Source organism: Callithrix jacchus, chromosome 8 (assembly GCF_049354715.1).
Source record: "Callithrix jacchus isolate 240 chromosome 8, calJac240_pri, whole genome shotgun sequence".
NCBI lineage: Eukaryota > Metazoa > Chordata > Mammalia > Primates > Cebidae > Callithrix > Callithrix jacchus.
In genome coordinates, this window is record NC_133509.1 from 9,984,122 (window position 1) to 10,010,808 (window position 26,687).

General features: G+C 45.1%; 1 protein-coding gene and 1 long non-coding RNA gene across 3 annotated transcripts in view; both read left to right on the forward strand.

Annotated features, from left to right (window-relative positions):
• The window catches only part of LOC128928895 (uncharacterized), a 33,771-nt gene extending 10,550 nt beyond the window's left edge, over positions 1–23,221 (forward strand). Inside the window, exon 5 of the long non-coding RNA XR_013520692.1 lies at positions 22,029–23,221. This is a non-coding gene — a long non-coding RNA (uncharacterized LOC128928895). The remainder of the gene's footprint in view (positions 1–22,028) is intronic.
• Positions 23,222–24,325: 1,104 nt separating this feature from the next.
• RAB8B (RAB8B, member RAS oncogene family) overlaps positions 24,326–26,687 on the forward strand; it is a 77,486-nt gene continuing 75,124 nt past the window's right edge. For both annotated transcript variants that reach the window (XM_002753209.7, XM_078333318.1), the window contains exon 1: positions 24,326–24,468. In XM_002753209.7, the coding sequence (XP_002753255.3) occupies positions 24,345–24,468 (124 nt within the window). In that variant the 5' untranslated portion in view covers positions 24,326–24,344. The remainder of the gene's footprint in view (positions 24,469–26,687) is intronic.

The window sequence follows — 26,687 nt, forward strand, 5'->3', positions numbered from 1 at the left end:
AGTGCAATGGCGCGATCTCGGCTCACCGCAACCTCTGCCTCCTGGGTTCAGGCAATTCTCCTGCCTCAGCCTCCTGAGTAGCTGGGATTACAGGCACGCGCCAACGTGCCCAGCTAATTTTTTGTATTTTTAGTAGAGACGGGGTTTCACCATGTTGACCAGGATGGTCTCAATCTCTTGACCTCATGATCCTCCCGCCTCGGCCTCCCAAAGTGCTGGGGTAACAGGTATGAGCCACCGCGCCAGGCCGGCTTTAACTATATTTTTATAGAGACACATAATCCAACAATCTACTAGACGGGCTATTGTCATTATTAGTAGTGCCAGGCCTGTAGTCATTGGGTAGCATAAACTCTCAAGCAGTAGAGCACTGGTCAGTGAGCTTGGAGGTGGGGAGGAAGGGGTAGGTGTGCTGAGCAGCAGTGTTTGCTAATTTCCATGGTGAAAATATCCCTTATGACCACTTTCAAGCTACTAAGATGAAGTCACTTTACAGACAGTTGGGAAGAGATGAGCACAATCGTCTGATTGGTCATGACTAAGACTTCTTTTTGGACTATTTCCATTATTATCAAGGCCGCTAATAAAATACCCCAAAATGATCATTTTGGGATTCTTTTTCTCTATCCTCTGATCAAAAAGCAGGGAGCAGAAATTAAAAATGAAAGAAAGAATGATCTGTTAGACTAATCCACAGACTGGAAAATTGGCTTTGAACAAAGAAAAATTGATCTTACTAAATTTACCTGCCTGGGCATAACACATTACGCAGAGTAAGGGCTCCATAGGACATTGCTTTCTGACTTGTAAATAATATGGTAATATATTAAAAATAGAATCAGATTAGAGGCCAGGTGTGACGGCTCACACCTGTAATCCTAACACTTTGGGAGACCAAGGAAAGAGGCTCACTGAGTTCAGAAGTCTGAGACCAGGCTGGGCAACATAGTAAGAAACCATCTCTCCTGAAAAAAAAGAAAAAGAAAAAAAAAATCATTTTACATTAGGGACAATCCACTCCAATTTTAGAGAGCGCTATTGTTCCTTGTATTGTATAAAAATCTGTTTGTTTTTTAACTTAAATTCACCTGTTGAAGTTCTGTCTAGGGAGAGAACATAGTAACATGTATCATTCATTTTACAAACAAGTCTAGGCTGGGCACATTGGCTCACACCTATCAACCCAGCACTTTGGGAGGTCAAGGCAGGAGGATCACTTGAGGCCAGGAGTTCAAGACCAGCCTGAACAACACAGGGACACCCTATCTCTACCAAAAATTAAAAAAATTAGCTGGGCATGGTGGCACATGCTTGTAGTCTGAGCTACTCAGGAGACTGAGGAGGGAGAATCACTTGAATCCAGGAGTTTGAGACTATGAGTGAGCTATGATCTCACCACTTGCACTCCAGCCTGGGCGACAGAGCAAGATTCTGTCTCTAAAAAATAAAAATAAACTCTAGAGCTAATTAAGGATGATATTTCATCTCCTCTAAGGCTTTATTTCTCCAGGATGAGTACCATTGGCTCCTATAAACAGTTTCCCATCACCCTTATCACATTTCTCTAGTCATCCTCCAATTTGCCCATTTCTCTCTTAAAATAGGCCCAATGACTGAACACGCTGCCAGCTGAGAATAACAGTACTTGTCCTGTTCAGATGATCATAAGTTATCAGTACAGCCCAATATCACAAAGGTTTTTTTGTCAATGCAGTGGTATCACACTGCTGATTTACATAAACTTACAGCTGACTAAAATCCTGTACTTTAAAACTATTAGACCTCATATCGCTTATGCTATGATTGCATTTTAAGAAATCTAAATATGGGACTCCATGTTTAGGTCCCCTTCCACAAACACTCCCTTCATGGAAGCCATCTTTCTCTCTCCTGGATTTCCCCTTTGGGGTCCCATTCCACACTCTCTCATGGAAGCCTGTCTTCCCCTCCAAACTCCATCTCTCTCTCTATTCCCTTCCACTCAGTGTGGAAGCTGCTTTTCTCTCCTGGATTCCATCTTTCTGGATTCTCTCACTCAGTGTGAGAGTTAGCTGTTTCTTTCTTCTCCTTCTCCTGTTTCTCTCTCTCTTTAAATAAAATCACTTTCTACAAACAAACAAAAAAAAGGAATCTAAATACAGTGAATATACTAAAAACCACCGAGCTGTATACTTTAATTGGTGAACTGTTTGGTATATAAATTCTATCTCCATAAAGCTGTTAAAGAATCTACATGAGGTTGAGTTGGGAAGAGACAGCATGGGGAGAAATGCCAGATGTAGGTGATGGGGAGGAAGGCAGCAAATCACACAGCCATGTGTGTACCTTTGCAACAATCTTGCATGTTCTTCACATGTAGCCCAAAACCTAAAATGCAATAAAAAAAATCTACATGCAGGAAAGAAAGACAGTTGTATTTTATTAAATACCTGCTAAATTTTGCCAGGTACATTATCTCATATGATCTTTTCAACAATCCCTTTGGATTCTAGAGAAATTAAGAAACTCATCTGGCTGGGCACAGTGGCTTATGCCTGTAATCCCAACACTGGGAGGCAGAGGTAGGCAGATAATGAGGTCAGGAGTTCGAGACCAGCCTGACCAACATGGAGAAACCCCCTCTCTACTAAAAATACAAAACTTAGCCGGGAGTGGTGGCACATTCCTGTAATCCCAGCTACTCAGGAGGCTGAGGCAGGAGACTCACTTGAACCCAGGAGACGAGGCAGAGGTTTCAGTGAGCAGAGATCACGCCACTGCACTCTAGCCTGGATGACAGAGCGAGACTCCATCTCAAAAAAAATGAAACTTGTCCAAGTGGAGGAGCAAGGATTTGAATCCAGGTCTGCCCAGATGTTCAAACTCCTGTCATCCTCGTTCCATCATGCCACAGTGCCTCTTTGTCACTCTGCTGCAAGTGACTGGGGTGCCCAGGTAAAGTCAGTGGGAGGCGGTCTGCTAGGCAGGCAGATCTTTGGGACCATATGGACCCTCAGAGTAGTAGCAGGTGATATGATACTTTAGAGAGCATCAAGGTTAGAAAGATCTAGCAGGTGACACAAGTAGGTATCCATAAGTAAGTAAACGTGATTATTGGCGTGCAGAAAGTGGAGGTGGTAGAGTGGTGGGGAGATGTTGGGAGGGACAGTGTGAGTGACTCAGACTACCAGTGTGTGTCAGGCAGGACAAGGGGCAGGGAGGAAGGCCTCAGCTTGTTAGAAAGAACAGGTGCAAGAAAATTAGAGATCTGATTTTGAAGGGACCAAGGAGCTGGATGGGTTATGGAGGCAGGGGCTGAAGCTTGCGGAATCAAGGCTTCGGATCCTGTACCAGGGGAATGAGAACGGAGACCCAATTCCAGGACGAAGGCAGAATCCCAGAAGCCAGAACCAGGGGGTTTAATCAAAGCAGGACAAGTCAGAGAGTAAACTGTGTCTCCTGAACTACTGAGACACGGCTGCTGCTGCTTCTTTTTTTTTCTCAAGGCAGAGTCTTGCTCTGTTGCCCAGGCTGGAGTGCAATGGCGCAATCTCGGCTCACTGCAACCTCTGACTCCCGGGTTCAAGCAATTCTCCTGCCTCAGCCTCCTGAGTAGCTGGGATTACAGGCATGTGCCACCATGGGTCTGACCAATTTTATATTTTTAGTAGAGACAGGGTTTATCCATGTTGGTCAGGCTGGTCTTGAACTCCCGACCTCAGGTGATCCACCCACCTCAGCCTCCCAAAGTGCTGTGATTACAGGTATGAGCCACCATGCCTGGCTCCAGCTAATTTTTTTTAGTAGAGACAGGGTTTCACCATGCTGGCCAGGCTGGTCTCGAACTCCGACCTGGTGATCCACCTGCCTCAACCTCCCAAAGTGCTGGGATTACAGGCGTGAGCCACCATGCCCAGCCATGACAGGGCTTCTTAAAGCCTTCCATCTAGACAGAGGATTTGCGTGTGAACCTGGGGCAGGGCCAAAGCTGCAGACAACTGTCAGATGACCCAGCAATGGGACTGACTGTCAGGGGGATTGGCAAGACCGGTGCCAATCCTGTTTTGTTCTGGGTATACCATCTATAATGCCATCCATCCACTTCCCAATGACAGAAGAAGGTGTATCAGGACGTGACCAGGAGAACACATTATTTTAGGGATAAGTGTGAATCTGCTGCATTCAGTATTATCATCAGTAAAAGTCATCTGTGTGCATGTCTGATTTAGATGGGCCAGTTGAGTGTGATGGGACTAGCAGGGTGGGTGTCAACAGGCAGACCCTGTCTGTGCAACCCGAATCTCTGGCTAATCTTCTCTCTCTGCCAGCCCACAGACTTAGCCAAGGCTCCTTGGGTTTCCAGGAACAGAGATCTCTCACACTTGCCTGAGCTAAAATGGAGAGTGTGCTGGGCACGAGCCAGAGCAGGAAGGGCACCCAGGCCTCGTGGGGTGGGAACAATGCCCTGAGAGGCCACTGCGAATGGAGACAGCCATGCTCTTGCCACCTCCCTTTTTCTCTTGGGGTGACCTGGTTTCTCATCTCTCTTTCTCCCTGACACTGTGTCAGTGTCCTGTCTCCACAGCACGGTTTTTCTTCCAGGGTACATAGTGAAAATGGCCAGGCCAGCCCCCTGTCATTAGCTGTCCTAGTTCCAGGGCCAACTGTAACTGACCAGAGGCCTGTGTCCTAATTCCAGCTGCCCCGGAGAAAGAATCTGGTCGCTCAGCTTGGTTCAGGAGTGTCTACCCTGGTCATCTTTGGTAGAGCCGGAGGGTCACTTGAGGAGATGATAGTGACTGCTGGGGCCACCCCTGTGGAAGGGGGCTGGGGACAACTTTTAGGAAAGGAGGCACAGGCTGAACAGAAGACCCTAAATGTGCCCACTCCCTCCAGGCATCGCTGCTGCCTTTGGCACTGCAGCTGGTGGCTCTGCGTCTTCCCCTCCAGGCTCCCTGCCTTCTCCCTTAAACCTCCAGCATTAATGGGACATCATTTGTTAACCGAAAATATTTTCTCCATAAACTTCAGCACATTGGTGAATGTCTACCACAGAAACATTTTTTCGTGTGGAATAATCAAATCGGGGACCACGTGTTGAGGGGAGAAACCGTTTAAACAAAAGACATGCCAAGTACATTGGGACTGAGTGAGTTCATAAGGATCTACATGTGTCTAACAGTGTATTTTACAACCAACAAAGTTACTATACATAATAAGTATGCATAGTAATGTTTAAACAGCCCTCCCATTATGTCTAAATGAGAACGATCTTATTCACACTTCTTCAAGTGACCAAAGAAGAACATCTGAAATTAGGGGTGAGAGGCAAAAAGTCTAGAGGTTCTGACCTAAGTGGGTTCCTGCTTCTGATTTATAAGGTGCCATTCAGGGAACGATGGGGCCCTTTGTTAAATCCAAAGACTATACTGTTAGCCTCGGAGAGCAACTGAGACTCTTTCCTCCACAGTCTCTGATAGTGGTGGTGGAGGTGACGGTGATATCATGTGAAGCACTCTTCACATGGATTATCGGGTTTACTCTTTACAACATCCCTATGAGGTGGATAGTAGTATTATCCCCATTTTACACATGAGGAAACTGAGGCACAGAGGGAGTTAACTTCCATTCCAAAGTTCTCAGAAATGGTAACTTGCAGAACCAACCTATAAACCTAAGTCTGGCTACAGCTGAAGACCTTTGATCCTTATGAATATAATATATCTAGATCTTCCAACAAGATTGTTTTTTTTAATTTTGAAAACAAAGCTCCCGAATGGACATTACGCCTTCCCATCATTTTCATCACTCACTAGGTCTTTTTATTTCCACTGCATTCGAAACAACTTCTTTTGCGTTTCCTATAAGGAAGTACTGAGGAGGAGGGCATCAAAGTGATTAGGACCCTCTTGGGGTTTTTGAGAAGCTCTAGGTCATCTAATACTAGGAAGAGGCTGTATAAGCATAATTATAACGCAATATTCAATATGAGATGTCGTCCTAGAAACACAGGGATCTAGGGGATTAAGGGAAGGAGCAGTCACGTCCTCTAAGTATATACAAGGTATGGTTTGCTGCATGTGAATGTTGCTAGAATAATCATGTGAAAGAGACAGAAGTCCCATGTTAGCGAAAGTAACCAGCAGTTCGCAGGTGTGATCCTCAGTGGGACCACTATGACTTCCGGTAAGTTAGGTGGCCTCGTGCATTAGTCTGTTCTCACAGTGCTATAAAGTACTACTTGAGACTGGGTAATTTATAAAGAAAAGACATTTGACTCACAGTTCCACAGGCTGTACAGGAGGCATGGCCGGGGAGGCCTCAGGAAACTTACAATCACCGCAGACGGCGAAGGGAAAGCAGGCAGGTCTTACCATGGCCGGAGAAGGAGGAAGACAGTGAAGAGGGAGGTATTACATACTTTTAAACAACCGGATGTCGTGAGAACTCACTATTACAAGAGCAGCAAGGGGGAAGTCTGCCCCCATGATCCAATCATCTCCTACCAGTCCTCCCTCCAACGCTGGGGACTACAATTTAGACATGAGATTTCGTCAGGAACACAAATCCAAAGCATCTCACCGTGTCTTTATTGAAACAGGAAAGACACAAGACCTAGATAGGCCTGAGCCTTGTAGCGTGTTCTCAGTAAGCAGCGTCCCTGAAGAAAAGACTGCTAGCTATTGCGAGCTGTCAGCCAGCAAACCCAGGCAGGGATGATAGGACGACCTGCAGGGGAGATCTTTGGAAAGAACTCTTCCCTCAGTGTGACACTTTAGATCTCTAGGATCTCTCCGGAACAGCCCCTGGAATAGATGGATACACCTTGTTCTTTGTACTTTGATTGCAAAAACCAGCCCGTCATCTGCCACCAGCTGCACTCAGTGAATCTTGGTGCTGTCCAGCATGCAGACATCTGAGACATGTGTTGATTACATGCTCTGCCCCCCACTGTCATTACTAAGGCCTGCTTTCTGTTTAGGCGACATGAGCCGGCTGTGCCTTCCTGCTCCTCTGTTGTCTGCAGCAGTCTGCCATCAGGACTTAGAGGCTTAACCATAGCAGTGGAAAGCAGGATGCACTCCAGACTTATCTGACTTTGGATAAAATAGCTCTAAAGCTCTTTTTCATTTATATACAACTTTACATTACAAAGCCCATCACAATCATCATTAATTAAACCTGCCACTCATTGCCCTCTGAGGTAGAGCTGAATTAGTCTGCTCATTTTACAGCTGACAAAACAGACAGAAAGGCTTAAGGATTTGCTGAAGTGAAGTGGGGTTCAATCAAGGAAGCCTGGCATGATTCCCTTTCTAGTTCATTCTTCGTCTCCTGGAGGAGGCCTTCAAAACGCCTAGCTCCTAGCTCTGAGCAGCTAAAGGAAGCCAACTGGGGAGAGGAACTTGGCGGAGCAGCTGTGGTGACCTAGAACAGAACATCAGTGTGAGGTTTGGATGATGTGAACACTTGCGTGTCATGTTTTCCTGATTCTCAGTGGATATTACACACGTGCACAGACACACACACACGCACACATGCACATGCGTGCGCACACACACTCATGCACACACATACGCATGAACACACAGGCACATGTGCGCGTGCACACACAGGCACACAGAGTTTTCTCTTGTTGGGTCAGGTAGCAGAAGGATGTCGGAAGGTAGTTGGAATACTGGTTTGCAGCAATGCTCTGTCTGAGCTGGTGGCAAAGTGGCCCACCCATTACTCTCCTTGCCAACCACTTGCCAGGGCTCTTATATCAGAATTTTAAACAAACTCTAAATCAAACACATCCCAAGGACAGGCCCAGTTTCCCATTTTGTGGAACCTAGAGCAAGAATGAAAACAAAAACTCACGTATCATATGTGTAAATATTTTTAAACTCTAGCCAAAGCTAACAAACTTGGGTTTCCCACCTTGACAGATACACCTTTACAATGATGCAGACACTTGGTTTGAATTTAGAATATTTCAGCTCCTTAGAGCTCCATATCAAAATGTGGTGGCTCAGGGGAGCAGTCCTGGCCCAGACCAATGCCCTTCCTCCATCCCTCAAATTGGGCCCACATCAGAAAGGGCCTCACATACTCATGATGTGGATTCTAGCCCATATGTCCAAGTGTTGGCCATATCGCCACCCCCTTTTGGTTGACACTTGGGCATATGGCCCAACTGTATAGTCCACCCTCAGAAGGATAGATCAGGGTCGGGCACAATGGCTCACACCTGTAATCTCAGCCCTTTGGGAGGTTCGCTTGAGGTCAGGAGTCTGAGACCATCCTGGCCAACATGGTGAAACCTCGTCTCTACTAAAAATACAAAAATTAGCCGGGCATGGTAGTGAGTGCCTGTAATCCCTGTTAACTCAGGAGGCTGAGGCAGGAGAATCTCTTGAACCTGGGAGGTAGAGGTTGCAGTGAGCCAAGATTGTGCCATTGCACTCTAGCCTGGGCAACAGAGCAAGACTCTGCCTCAAAAAAAAAAAAAAAAAAAAGGCAGGAGAACAGGAGAAGAGGCCCACACCAGTCTTGGAGCAGGGCCATTGGCAGGAAATTCTGAGTTCTGGTACCTGGAATGTAGCCTAAAATGATGGCATGGCTCTGGGAGAGTAAATCCACTTAGCCTGTAGACTCCTTGTCCAGTGGGGAGGACTGACCAGAAAAGAACAAGGGTAGCATAGGGCTCTCTACATAGTGGGTCCCAGGGGAGAGACCCCTCTTACCGAGACGTAAGAGCAAATCATATCTGGCCAAATAATAAATGAGCCAAAGGTGTGAGCTAATAGAATCTACACAAATCTGGGTACCATTATTTCTACCTAAACTTTAAAACACAGAGGCATGAGCTGCTTTAAGTATTTTATCTGCTATCTCCAATAAATGACTTATTTATTCTTGGCAGTAGGCATGATCTCCAGTAGGTATAAGGGCCAGAGACCAAATGAATGAGCTCTGTATGTAAATATTTTACTGGTATGGTTGCACTCCCATACAAAACCCTAGAAGGTGATCCTAGGTACTGCTACCTCCCCACCATGGACCAAGGGGAAGGAAGAAGAGAAGCTTGATTTCCTGGACTGCTGGCCATTGTTGTGGGAGTTGCTTGGGTCAGTCGAGGTTGTGAGGAGCTGTGAGACAAAACAGCTTCCGTCCACATCATTTTCTGCAGAATCAGGGTCATGATCGTAGTCCGGACTCTGAGATGCAAAGAAGCCAAAATTATGAGCTTCCTTATTGTTAACCGTGTCTCAGTTTTGCATGAACATTTACAACATTTAATATTAAGGGAAATATGTCCACATGTAAAAAGTATTTTCACCACCAAATTCTTGAGGCAAAACATGTAAGGAAATGTGTACAGCGTTTATTTTGATGCAAATTCGTTGTACGTTTGAATGCCAACAGCACTGAATTCTGGATTCTTGGCTCAGGCAAGGGTCAGTCCAACTTTCTCCCAGAGTATTGTTCCTAATATATGAAGGACACATTCCTTAACGATCTTTGGAGGTATGTTATATAATTTAATTTCCTTTACATTTTTTGTTTGTTTTTGAGATGGAGTCTCGCTCTGTTGCCCAGGCTGGAGTGCAATGGCCCGATCTCAGTTTACCAAAACCTCTGCCTCCCAGGGGGTTCAAGGGCTTCTCCTGCCTCAGCCTCCTGAGTAGCTGGGATTACAGGTACCCACCACCATGCCCAGCTATTTTTGTATTTTTATGAGAAATGGGGTTTCACCAGGTTGGCTAGGCAGGTCTAGAACTCCTGACCTCAGGTGATCCACCCACCTGAGGCTCCCAGAGTGCTGGGATTATAGGTGTGAGCCACTGTTCCCGACCTCTGTTAAATTTTTTTTTTTCTTTGCCTATGGAGGTAGAAACAGAGCCCAAATCAGAATTTAAAAGTTGTTTCACACTAGTAGGTGGTGGTCCCTTCTGGGGTGTGAACAGGTAGGTTCTCTTCCTACCCGCTTCACCTTCTCCCCAACAGAGCCACTATCTGTTCAGACAGAGCCACTTGAAAAGCTAGGGACAATTCGTATTCCCTGACTGATCCCATTTTTGGTTGTCGCTTGGCAACTTGGTCTGTGTCGCAGCCTGTATAAGCATCCAGCTTCCCAAAAGCATCTCTGAAACCTCTCTCAATGCGGTTCGGGTTCCCATGTCATCATGATTTACCCTCCTGGCTCATCAGTTAAGGTGGACTGTGGGTCCAAAGTAGGTGGCTCAACGCTGGTCAGTAAGACCTTGCTGGGATGGTCCACCCAAGAGCATCGCCGATGACTGCTAATAAAACCCGATGTCACTGATACTGAGTGAGGTAACCTTCTGTTTATTAACAATAGTTAGGGAATGAGGTGTTTAATACATTGGGTAATCCACTTAATTATAGACAACCAGTGTCTAAAGAAATGTAAACTAGTTTTGAAAGAACTATAAGGCTGGGCATGGTGGCTCATGCCTGGAATCCCAGCACTTTGGGAGCCTGAGGCGGGTGGATCAGTCGAAGTCAGGAGATCAAGAGCAGCCTGGTCAACATGGTGAAACTTCGTCTCCACAAAAAAATAAAGAAATTAGCCGGGAGTGGGGGTGCATGCCTGTAATCCAAGCTACTCGGGAGGCTGAGGCAGGAGAATCGCTTGAACCTGGGAGGCAGAGAAGTTGCAGTGAGGGGAGGTTGAACCACTGCACTTCAGCCTGGGTGACAGAGTAAGACTCTGTCTCAAAAAGAAAGAAAGAAGGAAGGAAGGAAGGAAGGAAGGGACCTGTAATCCCACCTCCCATAAAGGCCATAGGCTTCTTAAGGCATAGTCTGTGTCAGTTTTATCTTTATTCCTCTTATGGTATCTTGCAAGTTGCTTTATATATTGTAGGTGCTAAAAGAGTTTTTATTGAATGAATGAAACTATAGGACACAAACTATCATTTACCAAGGTGTCTTAATTCTTCTTTGACAACTCAGAAGGCCCTCCGGAATCACACATTTCAAGGTTGTTATTATGTGCGTTATCCTTGGGGATGTTTAAGCACAGGTCAAGTAGTTGAAAGGGGAATTCTGCAGCGACTGGAAGATAGGACTTGATAACTACCAGCTCATTCCAAGTCTTTGTGTATGTGTTGAGAAGTCAAATATAGAAATGATCTCATTTATTATTACCCGAAAGAAACACCACATCACAGTGCAATTGTGATGTGTTTGTGAAACCAGGAGATTACAAGTGAAAACTGTTGAATGGTCTCTGTTAATAAGAAAACCGGATTTCATGATCCTTGACTATGATAAGTCAATTAATCTGAAAAGGTAGGATATCATTGGTGCTGTGAGTGTATTATTACCATTATTTAATTTTATTTTATTAAAACCTGCTCATTAGATTACAATTTACTAACGCAAACATGTTTGTCGCTATGTGGCTAATATATGCCAAGCCTGTGTTAGCCATTAGGGATACAATGTGAATATAATTCATGCCCTCAAGAAATTTAAATAATTAATCTGTAAAAACATTTCATTGCGCAGATCATTTTTACAGCACTTTAAATGTCAATGTGGGAAATTAGCCAGGGTGTGATGTGACCCTCTAACCTATCCCACAACTCGTTCAAAATACAGAACAATACAAAGGAAAAAATACCAATGTTAGCTTAATTACTTGACATTAGTGTTTTTCTGAAAAACACAGTATACAGAATGTTCATTTAGAATTCCGGGTAAATATGCTTCCGCACGGAAGGTGATTTTAATTTCAGTTTAGTGCAAGGTCTGCTAGCCCCCCAGAACTTCAGGGTGAAGCAGCCTCCCCAGGTGGGGAGGAGAGAGCCATCACAGCGCCCCACCCTCTTCTCTGATCTTCCTGGGGATCTGATAGTGACAGGGGTGGTGGCAGGGAGCCCTGCCCTGGAACTCAGGAGAAGCCTGGGAGGCAGGGACAGATGTTCTCAGTCCAGTCTGTCAGGTACTGTTTGTAATGGATGCTGCCGTCATTCCTCACAGTTCCCTGTAAACATGTTGATTTTCAGCTCGATAGGAGAACTTTGCCATTTAGTGTTTTCATATCTAAAACTAAGGCAGGGTGGCTCAGCCTCTAATCCCAGCACTTTGCAAGCCTGAGGTGGGTGGATCACTTCAGGTAAGAAGTGTGAGACCAGCCTGGGCAACATGGTGAAACCCCATCTCTACCAAAAAAAATATATAAAAATTAGCTGGGCGTGAGTGGTGTGAGCCTGTGGTCCCACCTACTCAGGAGGCTGAGGTCGAAGGTTACCTTGAGCCTGGGAGGCAGAGGTTGCAGTAAGCCAAGATTGCCCCACTGCACTCCAGCCTGGGTGACAGAGAGACCCTGTCTCAAAAATAAACAAACAAACAAACAAATGAAAATAAATATAAGGGCCAGGCACAGTGGCTCACGCCTGTAATCCCAGTACTTTGGGAGGCCGAAGCAGGCGGATCGCCTGAGGTCATGAGTTCGAGACCAGACTGGCCAATACGATGAAACCCTGTCTCTACTAAAAGTACACTGGGGGCCAGGCGCGGTGGCTTACGCCTGTAATCCCAGCACTTTGGGAGGCCGAGGCGGGTGGATCACGAGGTCAAGAGATCGAGACCATCCTGGTCATCAAGGTGAAACCCCGTCTCTACTAAAAATACAAAAAATTAGCTGGGCATGGTGGTGCATGCTTGTAATCCCAGCTACTCAGGAGGCTGAGGCAGGAGAATTGCCTGAACCCAGGAGGCGGAGGTTGCGGTGAGCCGAGATCACGCCATTGCACTCCAGCCTGGGCGACAGAGTGAGACTGCATCCCCCCAACCCCTCAAAAAAAGAAGGTTTAGATGAAATCAGTTTCCCAACATACAGTGTGCCGGAGGACACAAGCCCCATAAGATGCGCCATCGGAATGGAGTGTGTGGAAAGCCACGCGATACACCTTTTAGTGGAGACTCATGGCGGTGCCTCCGCACACTGACGCCAGAGGAGCTGCACGGTCCAAACAATTAAAAGCGGCATTTCTCAAAAGGCTTAGCCCTGAAACCCTTTCTTCTCGTATCACCTACTAGCATCTGCTGACTCACTTAGTGTTCGGAGATACACATTTTGAGAAACCCTAGAACATCTCTATAGCCATTGTTTTTTCGTTGTTTATCGAGATGGAGTCTCACTCTGTCGCCCAGGCTGGAGTGCAGTGGCACAATCTCAGTTCACTGCAACCTCCGCCTCGCGGATTCAAGCAATTCTCCTGCCTCAGACTCCCGAGTAGCTGGCATTAGAGGCCAGTGCCACCACACCTGACTAATTTTTGTATTTTTAGTAGAGACGGGGTTTCACCCTGTTGGCCAGATGGTCTCGAACTCCTGACCTCGTGATCTGCCCACCTCGGCCTCCTAAAGTGCTGGGGTTACAGGTATGAGCCACTGCAACCGGCCTAGACATTGGTTTTTATGGCCTCTTAAAGCAAAAAGTAGTCTTAGAAATCAGAGGTCCATTGAGGTTAGGTAGCCTGTCAGGGATCTCAGTTACTAGGCAGACTAGGTTCCTCTCGTTTGTCAATTTCTTACATTCTGTATTCTCATAACCTTGATGAATAACATATTACTGTAAGAAAAGCTAGAAAAAGCATCAGTGATTTAAATCCGCAGACAATTCCTAAGCCCTGGAATTTCTACTTTTAGGTGAACACTACTGGTTGATGGGACTCCTGATTAAGCAAAGTGATTAGAAATACTACATTTTCTAATGATGACTATCTATAGGCTAGTGGAGAAGTCACTGAATAGAGAATTACACACAATTCAAGAAGCCAATGAGAAGAGCAAAAGGAGAAACGGTATGGAGTCCAAAGCCCAGGTCATTAGCTCCTGGTGATGAAAAGTAAATTACTTTTTTTGATACTGAGCCAAGGAGATCCTCTGATTTTTTTTTAAGTATGAGTCACAGATTCAGTTGGTGTCAGATCTTTAAAAAGAGAACTGATCCTATACTGACCTTAAAGTCTCTCATCTCGATAGTGTCTCCTTTTTGCCAGCTTGAAAAAAATCTCACACCTCTCTTCACTTGGTCTCTGCCTTGAGTTAAAAGAGCAAAAATAACGTTCGGCTTTAATCTCTTTTCTTGCAGTTTGCTTGTAAAGAATTCTTTAAGTTGGCGCCTAAGTAAACAACGGTATTCTTCCAGCAGTGAATTCCACTGGCTATTCCACAGTCCCACCTATAGTATAGCCTAGCCCCAAAGTAATTAAAGAAGCAAGCAATTTGCATTCTTTTTCTACAAAACTACTCTTGAGTAGCAGATGGCAAACAAATGTTTTGCTCTAGAGACATATGGAAACCTCTCTGTTTCATAAAAGCCTCAATAAATATTAAACCCCAAATGACGCCATTCATTGCAGAAATAAAATGTGAATCCCCCAAACAGGCCTAATTAGGCCATACAGCTACTTGAGTTTCTGAAAGCGATTGGTGGGAAATGACTACGTGACTGGGATTTCGTTCTCGGTTTCTCCATTCAACCTGGCCCAAAGGAGTCACCTATTCAGCCTTATTTATTCAGCATTCTATTAGGTTATCATCATCATTCATCCTTGTAATTTTAAAAGTGAAAAATCAGAAAGTCCTGCTTGATTTCCTATGAACTCTTCAGTTCTGTCTGAAGCAGTGAGAGAAAGGAATTTCACAAAGGGATAGGGTGTTTTATCATAGGTTTTGGAGCAATTCAACATGTTCCCTGATTAACTCTGTCTATAAGCCCTTGCTGCTGTTAAACTAGGAAAATAAAAAGTCAGAGCCAGGCACAGTAGCGTGCTCCTGTTTAGTCCGAGCTATTTGAGATGCTGAAACAGGAGGATCACTTGAGCTCAGAAGTTTGAGGTTACATTGAGCTAAGACTGTGCCTGTGAATAGCCACTGCACTCCAGACTAGAACATTGTGACACCCTGCCTCTCCCTCCCACTCTCTCTCTCTCTCTGTACATATATATATATATATATATATATATATACGTATATATATACACATATATGTCTCTTTCTATATACATATATATGTAGAGAGAGAGAGAGAGAGTCTATGTTTAAGGTTATTCAGTAAGTGATTATTCATATTAACTAGTAATTGCAGGCAGAAAGCTTTTTTTTTTTTTGAGACGGAGTTTCGCTCTTGTTACCCAGGCTGGAGTGCAGTGGCGCGATCTCGGCTCACCAAAACCTCCGCCTCCTGGGTTCAGGCAATTCTCCTGCCTCAGCCTCCTGAGTAGCTGGGACTACAGGCACGCGCCACCATGCCCAGCTAATTTTTTGTATTTTTAGTAGAGACGGGGTTTCACCTTGTTGACCAGGATGGTCTCGATCTCTTGACCTCGTGATCCACCCGCCTTGGCCTCCCAAAGTGCTGGGATTACAGGCTTGAGCCACCGCACCCGGCCTACAGGCAGAAATCTGATTGGAGTTGGCTCAAAATACAAAGCAGTATTTCATTTTTCTCTTAACACAATAGTTTGGCAATCCAATAAATCATTGTTATCATCTCAGGACTGAAATTTTGCACTCCTTGGAAAGAGAGAAGCACTGATAACTGAGTCATAAGGCTGACTTGAATGTTGTTTAGAACAAGGAACTAGGTCTTGAGCTCCTTTCCCGGCTCCACACCCTACATGGCCTCAATGGGACTCACAAGGCCTCTGTGGCTGCTGATAAATTCCCTGATTCAGCAGGGTGTTTGGGTAGCCTGGGAGACCATTGCGTAAAAGACCAGAACTTCCAGATCTCAAGACATCTGTTATGGGAGCCTCGATTCAAGAGCTTAAAGGATTTTACAAATGGGAATGAATAATCTCATTCAGCTTCTCCCATTTTACAGTTAAGGAAACTGAGGCACAGAAAGGTTTGCTTGTTTAAGGTCACAGAACTAGTTAGTTGCAGAGATGGAAACAGAACTCAGGTCATCTGATGCTGAGTTCAGTCCCTTTTATCATTACAAAGTCCCAGGACAGATTTGTCAGAGCCTGATAGAAAAATTAGAAAGTTTTCTTCAGGAACCAGTTAAGGGTATGAAGCCCACTTTAAACTCTTTGCTGCCAAAATGGGCTTATTATACCCATAGCTGATTCCTGAAGCAGGGCAGAAAAGGGACCAGGTGTCCAAGTGCCTAGGCTCTGGGCGACCTATTCCCTCCTCAAGGAGGCCATATTTCCTTCTTCCCAGTTAAGCATCAATCCATCTGTTTAGAGAATGACAAATCAGACTTTTCCTGGGTTCAGTTCTGTGATTTCTGCAATGTAATCAATCACTTGATAGTACTTGACACAAATATCCATGTGATAGCCAGGCATGGTGGCTCACGCCTGTAATCCCAGCACTTTGGGAGGCTGAGGTGGGCAGATCACCAGAGAGGTCAGGTGTTTGAGACCAGCCTGACGAATATGGTGAAACTCTGTCTCTACTAAAAATACAAAAACTAGCTGGGTGTGGTGGTGCCTGCCTGAAATCCCAGCTACTCAGGAGGCTGAGGCACGAGGATTGCTTGAACCTGGGAGGGAGAGGTTGCTGTGAGCCAAGATTGTGCCACTGCACTTCAGCCTGGGCAATACAGTGAGACTCAGTCTCAAAAACAAATGAACAAATATCCTGTGCATTTGACACTTAAACACAGACGGTGCTCATGTGTTGGTTTCCCAGCCTTATCTGTTCCAGTCTTCACTAATAGAACCCTGTGTTTAGGGTGAGGCTGACTCTGCCAGTGGTTTACATCAGTTGGCTGAGGCCACTCTCTTGGGCCCTGGATTGGTTCAGGAAAGCACAGTCGAGACCCATGCAACTCAATTCCTTCCTCCCCGTTCAGCCCCAATCTTTTGATGCTTAGCATTTATTTGAACTCTTGGGGAAAAGCATTCTCTGCATTCTGCTCTGTTTGAATCTGGAAGCACGGTGCTCCAGGAGTTAGAGGAAGACGTTTTGCAACCACCGGGGCTAGCCTGTTGAAATAAGTACTGTGTTGAATACGCGTTGCTAAGAAGCTGACGGAGAGAAACCAGGAATTGGGCATGCCATTTGAGCTGCTGGATTAAGCCTCACTGGTCACTAGGCCTATATCTGATTATTTTCGTATAGGATTAAATCTTTTTGTTGTTTAAATCGGCATTTTTATCTAGGTCATTTAGTATTCCGTTATTTACTACCACAGTATCCCCAGTACCTGTTCTGATGCTGACTGAGTTTCAGCACATCTTGACTTTGCTGCTGGGTAACAGTCCATTGTAAAGTTGGCCCCAAAAGACTTTTTAAAAAACCTTCAAGTTTACAAGAAGCTGTACCCAAAATGCAAAGTCCTTACTGCACGTGTCTTACTTTACACAAAATCCTACAAAATAGCAATGCCGAGCTTAATGAAAGGAATGAATTTTACTAATATTTGATTCTTAGCAACTTGGTTAACAGAGAAAGAAATAATATAAGAGGTATTAGAACGGATTCCTTCTAAGCCACTCTTTTTTTTTTATTGTACGTTAGTTCTGGGGTACATGTGCAGATCTTGCAGGATTGTTGCCTAGGTACACACATGCCATGGCGGTTTGCTACCTCCATCCCCCCATCATCTACATCAGGCATTTCTCTCAATGTTATCCCTCCCAATGTCCATACCCCCCGATGTCCCTCCCCTAGCCCCCCACGCTCCAAACAGACCCCAGTATGTGATGTTCCCCTCCCTGTGCCCATGTGTTCTCATTGTTCAACATCCACCTATGAGTGAGAACATGCGGTGTTCGGTTTTCTGTTCTTGTGTCACTTTGCTGAGAATGATGGTTTCCAGATTCATCCATGTCCCTATAAAGGACATGAACTCATCTTTTTTTTATGGCTGCATAGTATTCAGCACTGTTTACAACAGCAAAGACCCAAATGCCCATCAATGATGGAAAATGTGGCACCTCTTTAGTGCAGGAGTCCTCAACCCCCAAGGCAGTGAACCGGTTCGGTCAGTGGCCTGGTAGGAAACTGGCTACATATCAGGAGGTGAGCAGCAGGTGAGTGCAAGCATTATCACCTGTGCTCTGCCTCCTGTCAGAACACAGGTAGCATTAGATTCTCAGAGGAGCACAAACCCTATTGTGAACTGTGTGTGCGAAGGATCTAGGTTGCATACTCCTTATGAGAATCTAATGCCTAGGCTGGGCACAGTGGCATACACCTATAATCCCAGCACTTTGGGAGGCTGAGGCAGGTGGAGTACCGGAGGTCAGGAGTTTGAGACCATCTTGGCCAACACAGTAAAACCCCATCTCTACTAAAAACACAAAAATTAGCTGGGCATAGTGGTGTGCACCTGTAATCCCAGCCATTCAGGAGCCTGAGGCAGGAGAATCACTTGAACCCAGGGGATGGAGATTGCAGTGAGCCAAGATTGTGCTATTGCACTCCAGACTGGGAGACAGAGTGAGACTCCGTCTCAAAAGGAAAAAAAAAAAAAAAAGGATCTAATGCCTGATGGTCTGTCATAGTCTCCCATCATCCCCAGATGGGACCATCTAGTTGCAGGAAAATAAGCTCAGGGCTCCCACTGATTCTACCTGATGGTGGGTTATATAATTATTTCATTATATATTACAATGTAATATAGAAATAAAGTACACAATAAATGTAATGTACTTGACTCATCCCTAACCCATCTCCCTGTACTTCTGTTCCGTGGAAAAAGAATTTTCCACAAAACCAGTCCCTGGTGCCAAAAAGGCTGGGGATCAATGCTTTAGTGGATTAAAATATTGATTCCCTCTCTCTAGGTATGCTAAGCTGTGCCTTCCCTTTCTGTGGGCTGGACCTATCCAGAAATGGTGGATCCAGAATAGCTGCAACTTGGGTGCCTTCTTCTCTCTTCTAGTTGATTAGGTATCTACCCTTGGGCCCCAAGAAAAGCATTTTGCCTTCATCTGGGCATTGGCCTTGGCCCTTGCCTATATTCTAGAGGCCTATGCCAAAGATAGCCTCTTATTCAGTCGTGTTTATTAACTCAGGGCTGAGGGATGTACAGTGTCCTCCCATCCCTCTATACCATGCTGACTTTGTTATGAGAAGCTAGGTTTACAGAGACTTGTTAGTCAAGCAGATACTATATTTTCATGTAGCAATTTTTGGGGTCTTATCATCTCTCATTTTCATTTAACTTTTGCATCCAGTGGTGATATGCATAATGTGTAACAATCAGTCTGGCATGAACACTTGATCAATTAGATTGGAAGACTGGCCAATCAGAATGGATGCTCAAATAATCAAAGTTGACACCCAACCAATCAGAATGGATGCCTCACTAACCTAAATGAAAAGCCAACCAATCACAATGGACACTTGAACTATCAAAATAAATGCAGTGTGTACCAGCCTCACATTTACCATTGAACTTTTTACTTGTGGGCTCTCCCCTCAATTAGCTGGGAGCAAACTGAGGGCAAGCACCACATGAGACACCTTTTTGTATCCTCCAGTTGGCCTTGCTTAGCTGGTTTCATAGTGTGAACTTAATGAATGAGTGGACATTCTTCACCCAGTGATTGCTCAGGAAATATCAGTGAGTGGAAAGGGTACACTTTGTCCCTCTGATTAGGATAATTGTAGAATTCTACACTGGAGTATCACTAAATATCATGTGTTTTTATGACACACAGGTGACATGATAAATTGGTATTTTTAAGGGCTTATCATTCAATGTGATCTTGACAAACCAGAAAAATAATACATAATTATACTGATTTCTTAAACAAAACAATGAATAATGTACTTACCGAATGAATAATGTATAAATACAAGGTAGAATACAAACAGAAAGGTATTAGTGAGGTCCCAAACACGTGTTATAGCAAATAATAAACTAAAGGTGTCTAGATGTTATAAAATTAGCTAGTCAGCTGATACGCCAGTCAGATCTTCATTCATTCATTCCACACCGTGAGTACCGACTATGTGTAAAACATCGTGCTAAACATGCTGGGGATGCGGCAATATATTAGCAAAGTCTCTTTCCTCTAAGAGCTCAACTTTTAAGGGAGCAGACAAAGAAGCACACAAACCATTCGATAACAGAGAGAGAACTTATTCAATAGTTGAGTCATCAGTCAGTGAAGATAATCACCATAAAGGACATCTTTGTAGCCCACCGGGACAGCTGTGCTCAACAGATGGCAGAGGGCCAGAACCTAAGAGTGTCTGGGCAGAAGTGTTAACCGAGATGGGTACACACTGATTCCCAGAGGCTGCTTTGCCTTTAATTTTTCAGGACAATGTAAGCTCCTGGATTCTTGTAAGATACAGTGAAGGGGAGGAAAAGTCCCAATAATAACTGATATTAGGCTGGGCGCAGTGGCTCATGCCTGTGATCTCAGCACTTTGGGAGGCTAAGGCAGGCAGATCACCTGAGGTCAGGAGTTTGATACCAGCCTGGCCAAAATGGTAAAATCCCGTCTCTACTAAAAATGTAAAAATTAGCCAGGCGTGGTGGCAAGTGCCTGTAATCCCAACTACTAGGGAGGCTGAGGCAGGAGAATCACTTGAACACAGGAGGCAGAGGTTGCAGTGAGTTGAGATTGTGCCATTGCTCTCCAGCCTGGGCAACAAGAGTGAAATTCCATCTCAAAAAAATAAATAAAAATAAAAATCTGATAGTGATTTTGCCAGGCTTTGACAAGTAGGGGTTTGGCCAAATTTAATTTCCTTAAAGCAATTAAGAAAGGTGACATGTCTTGCTCTCAGTGTCACAGATCAACTTAAACAAGTTTTAAAATTCTTAAATTATTTTGAAAATTTGCTTAAAGAACACACAGACTCTCAAGATTGTGTTTGTAGAATCTTGGGAGTAGACCCCTAAGATGAATACATTACTGTGGAGAGTGAATAATGCCTTTGGAATTGTGCAACATGGCAGTCTTGCTTGCTACCAGGAGGAAAGCTAGCCTGAGGGCAAAGTAAACACAGAGAAGAACAGGAATAGGAGAACACAGGAAAATGAACTAAAGCCTTGATCAAAACCAGCCTAAAGTTCACACAGACCTCAGACCAGACAGACCCTCTTTCAGCATCATAACCCACCTCCTTAGAAACTTCGCAGGGAAGAACTCCGACGCAGCCTGGGTCATATGCCCACCTCTGCGGCATGTGGAGTGAATTGGCATGATTCACAGCCACCATTAGAAAGTGGAGCAGCTTTCCAAAAGCAGAAAGAGTGTTGGTCTGACAAAATTCGCAGAAGGTAGACTCTGTGGACATCTAGATTTCTGCAGTCAAGCTGTCATGGACAATGTTAACCCTATAGAAGGCTTCAATAAACATTTGCTACATCAGATTGAATGGGCTGGTCTGCCTAGCGCTCCGCAGTGATGCAGCATTTACAGGGTGGGCTTGGGAAACTGACAGAAAGTACTGATGTGGTTTACTCAGAGCACAGTAACATGGAGTTTAAAACAGGGTCCACTGATAGCACCCGGAGAAAGAAGGAACAGTGGCAACCAGCAACCTGCTACCTGAGGTAACCACAGTGCTACAAGCATGCTTAACATCCAATCCTGTGAGCAGAACGCCTTGATTCAATAGTACTCAGTGACAACTAGCAGAATCTGATTTCTAAATAACACTGTTGCACAAAGTATGAAAATGAATAATGTGTAAAAGAAAAAAAGCTGATTCTTCCTGAAGTAGTATCAATATGTCAAAATGCTTGAATGGTTCAACAGTGGTACACAAGCTCACCAGCTAGAAAGTCCCAATATTATCCATACTTGGTAGCAGAGGAAAACTGGGGAAGTGAAAATAAGACAACATTATTTTTTTTTAAATTACCATCAATTAACAAAATTCCCCTAAGAAAACTTAGGGACTTTAAAATTCCTAATGCTAGTTTCTCTTTTGAACTTAATTTCTTTACCATACCGGCACATATTCATTCATATAGAAAGAGAATGAAAATAGTTGCATACAGACGGTGGGACTAAACATCATTTTAATAAATATGTATTATTAGAAAGAAAGAAACTTCACTGGTCCTTGCAGAAAATTTCCCCCTTCTTTTCCAGGAATGAAGAGGAAGACATAGAACAGTCCACACTGTTCAGACCATCGCTGAAGCCACATTCAGAGGCTTGCTCCAGGACTGGCTTGGGCAAGAAGGCTCAGCCTGCTCCAGAGGGCAGAATCCTTCTTCATTAGTGGCAGACATTGTGACTTTGACCTCATTAGAGCTTCGTTCCTATCTAGTGGACCCTAGGAATGAGACATTCCGTAAGCAGCAGAAGCAACAGCCCTCTGGCTACTGTATGATCAATAAGTTAATGATGATGCATTTCATCTTTAATCCACATAGAAAATGAAGTTCAATTCTAGGACCAACTAAGTCTTCTGCCACAATGGGACTGAGAATGGCACTGTACGTGAAGTTACAAGGCACACAAGATGTGTCTTAGTATAAAGCCTGCAGGCTTGCTCAACTAACTGTCCCCGTTTGTTTTTTTTTTTTTTTTCTTTTCTTTCTTTTTTTTGAGACGGAGTTTCGCTCTTGTTACCCAGGCTGGAGTGCAGTAGTGCAATCTTGGCTCACCGCAACCTCCGCCTCCTCGGTTCAAGCAATTCTCCTGCCTCAGCCTCCCGAGTAGCTGGAATCACAGGCGCGCACCACCATGCCCAGCTAATTTTTGTATTTTTAGTAGAGATGGGGTTTCACCATGTTGAGCAGGATGGTCTCGATCTCTTGACCTCGTGATCCACCCGCCTCGGCCTCCCAAAGTGCTGGGATTATAGGCGTGAGCCACCGCGCCCGGCCTTTTTTTCTTTTCTTATTCCACTAATGGTGGAGTCCACTGGTTCCCTTAATTACCTCTTGCCTTCCGGAAGGTGTAGCCATATAGCTAAGGTAAATGTCTGGACCAGTGGTTCTCAAATATTTTGGTCTCAAGACCCCTTTATCCTCTTAAAAATTATTGAAGACTCCAAATAACTTTTGTTCATGTGGGTTTTATGTGTCGCTATTTGACACATTAGAAATTAAAACTTGGAAGGGAGAACAACAGATGAGAGACAGAGAGGCCTGGCAGGATGGACTCCTGGTCCCACACCTTCTTAGCCTTTTGCTTCTACACTACCTGAACCACTGGACTCCCCTTTCACAACAGCTAATCTGGTTGGGTTTCTACCACTAGCTAATGAAAGAGGACTGAACAATAAATCCACAAAACAAAGAATTAGCCGAAGACAATAAATAATAAAGGATTAACCTGAGTGTAACAGAATGCTGTTTCCCCCCTATATTTGTCATCAGTTAATTGAGAGCCTACTGAAGAGTGATGAATATTACCATCACCGCCAACAGTTCTACGGTGCCTTATGGGTTTCGAAGAGCCTTCACGTTTAGCATTTCATTTAATTTTTCACTAGAATCCTATGAAGCATCTTGTTTCATATCCATTTTACAGTTAAGAAAACTGAGATGTACAGTGCCTGCGTGACTTGTCACAGCGGTTAAGGCGCAGAGCCAAGACTAAATTCAAATCTTATTCTGTAAGTTCCCGTGGCCCGGTTCCTGCCTCACAGGATGCTTGCAGTTTTATGGGGCACAGACCTGTAGCACAAGGCTTCCCAGATTTAAAAATCCATCCTCCTCCGGCATAGGGGAGCGATCAGCGTAGCAGATCCTCTAAATACCCACCGTGTTTGGCTCTGGTCTGTGTGGTTTGAAGAAAGAGGCACGAGTGAGGTTCGAGTTAGCACGGTAACCATTCTTTCCCAGCTCTGTGACTGAGGAGCTGCGGGTGGGGGATTACAGTGGTGCTGGGCATGGCCTGGGAGAGAAGCTGGATGATGCACTCTGCAGATAACCCGTAGGCTGCGCCACAGCAGCGCCAAGAAAAGAAAGCATCTCTGCTCCGGGTCTCCGCGGAAGAGATGCGGGGACTACGGGTTTCTGATTCTGAGGTCCTGGATTTACAAGGCGCCCGCACACAAAGAAATAACAAAGTTCAGTTCCGGCGGCTTGACCAGCAGAGTTCGAAACGAGGTCTCCCTTCCCTGCTCCGGTGGAAACGCCCCCACGCTCTCACCCCGCCCACAGCAGGTCTTTTATCCACTGGAGCCGCCAGGACAGACCGCGCGGGGCACGCCCGAAGCTCCCCGGAGGAACTACAAGTCCCATGAAGCCTCGGAGAGCGGGCAGTGATGACGAAGCCCTCGCAGATTGGCAGTGCAGGGCGGGGCGCGCAGGCTTTCTCCGAGTGGAGGGGCGGGGAGCGGGGCGGGGCGAGCAGCGGCCGATTGACGGGCACGCCCCCTCGCCCGCGGCCCCCTCCCGCCTCTCTCCGCCGCCTCCTCAGGCTCCCCGGTCAGAGGGCCGGAGCGAGAAGATGGCGAAGACGTACGATTATCTGTTCAAGCTGCTGCTGATCGGCGATTCGGGGGTGGGCAAGACCTGCCTTCTGTTCCGCTTCTCAGAGGACGCCTTTAACACCACCTTCATCTCCACCATCGGTGAGGGAGGGGCTGCGGCCCGGGACCGGAGAGAGAATTGGGGGGCGGGTACGAGGGGATGGGAAGCGGGCGGGGGGCGCTTGGGAGCCCGGGAGAGGAGACCCCGGGGACTGCAGGGTGGCTGGGGTACTGAGAGGGGCGAGGGCGTGAGGGAGAGGGGCGAGCGGAGACCTGAGGCAGGGGCGAAGGGGGAACTTGGGGGCAAAGGAAGGGGAAGGGGAACAGAGGAACAAGGAATTGGGGGTTTGGGGGAACGGGAGGGTTCGGAGACAGGGAGGGGTCCTAGAGGGACAAAATGTGTTGGGGGGAAGATGCAGGAAATCTCATGTAGGGAGAGAAGGGGATCGTGGACGCGAAAATGGATTAAAAGACAAGAGAGGAAGGAAATGTGAAAGGGGGAATGAGAGGGACGTGAAGTAAAGGGATAGACGACACCAGGGACAGAGAGGTGAGAGCCAGGCAACTGGAAGGGAATTCAGGGGAATGAGCGGTCGGGAGGCGAGGAAGAAGGGGGACGCTGGTCACAGGAGGTCTGGACAGAGATGTCGTAGGAGGGGCCAGAGGAAAATTGCAGGTGGAAGAAGAGTTCAAGGGACCTTCGGGCGGAATGAGGATACTTGGTGGAGAACGTAAAGGAGAGATGGGTGTGAGACGGAAAGGAAAAGCAGAAGCAACATCGTAGTAAAGGGAGGTTGAGCAGCGAAGACGGAAGATGGAAAAGGGAGGAAATGGAAAGTAGTAGTGTGCAGGACGAGTTCCAGCAACTGATTACCATTTTCTCTTTACTTCCTTTGGGTCAAGTGCAGGAGAAAGCAAAACGTGACTAATGATGGAATTATGTCTATAGAGCGTTAATTTGTTCTGTGATTGTTAACGGATGTTAAGGGAATTGGTGACTTTTGGAAATGGTGTGGTCAGGAAAATATGGTCCACCTTACTACCATCTCCTGAGAAGCAAGTCTTCTCGGTATCTTAAGTCCTTGGGTTTGAATGTTTAACAACTTCTCAGCCAAGGAATTGATCTTACATTCTGCCCACCTCCCGCCTCCCTGTATATTTTGCTTTGATTCTAATTATTGTTAAATGAATCACAACATGTGATATACCTCCCAGTTACTTCCAATTGATTCAAGAGTTTTTCTGATCTTGGCTGGAGCTCTCCTTCCTACTTTTGTACTGAGAGACACTGTGTTCAGGTAAGAAGATCTCTTAACTTACTATAAACTGAAGGGTTTTAAGCTCTTAGAAATGAACACCTTAGCATCATTTTCTCCTGTTAAATAGCTGCGGATTAATTAAGTACCTTAAGAATCTCAGCTTTTGGTTGTCTTGGTGATATTTCTGGCCTCTAATAATAGCTTATTTAGGCGTCTTTCATATGGTTCTTACAGCATATTTCACCATGAATTTCTGGGTTGGGAAATAATAGGGAGCTAGGGCTTTGGTAATACATGTGTTTACATATTTGTGTATTTTAAAGGGTAATTTATCTTTTTGTAAAACAGAGTATTCGATATAGAGCACTCTTTAAGTATTAGAAAAGACTGGGGTTTGTTTGTTCATTCTGGTGTCTTTCATATAGATTGAATGGTCTAAAACCTCCTATGATATCTGGGCTTAGGGAAGTTTGAATTGCAAGTTCTTGGCAGTCAGTCTTGAGTGGGACTTTTTCTTTTCTGAGAAAGCACATTTTAAATGTCATCTCTCAAGTAGATGCCTAAGATTTGGTGGTAGCTGTTGGTACCGCAACTGAAGGGCGTTAAGTTTTAACACATATTAATTACAAAGCCTCAAATCACTGTTTTTCATTGTTGAATGCATACTGCAATACAGATGATAAAGGATAATTTCTAACAAGTTGAGTGGGCGTCCTTTTGTCCATTCTGTGTTTGATCCTCCGAGGAGCATCTCCTGCCTTGAAAGTAAGTGAATCTCACTGATGCTGTTTCTCATAAGTTTCTTGGATGACTTGCTTGTTTGTAATATTTTTATTCATTTTCTCTATTTTTCCTTATTTTTTTGTCCTGTGTTTCCTGTAAGGATGTCTGCTTCCTTTTAAAATAGTAGCTTTTAAAAATTACTTTCATTTTGAAGGATTCAAGTCTGTGAGTCAATTAAAAAAAAATGATGGAAACGAGGCTCTTTGGAGGCTTAATCGCTATGAAGGTGTGAAAAGCAGCGTCCTGAAACAGGTTGGAATAGGAAGTGCTCATTAAAAG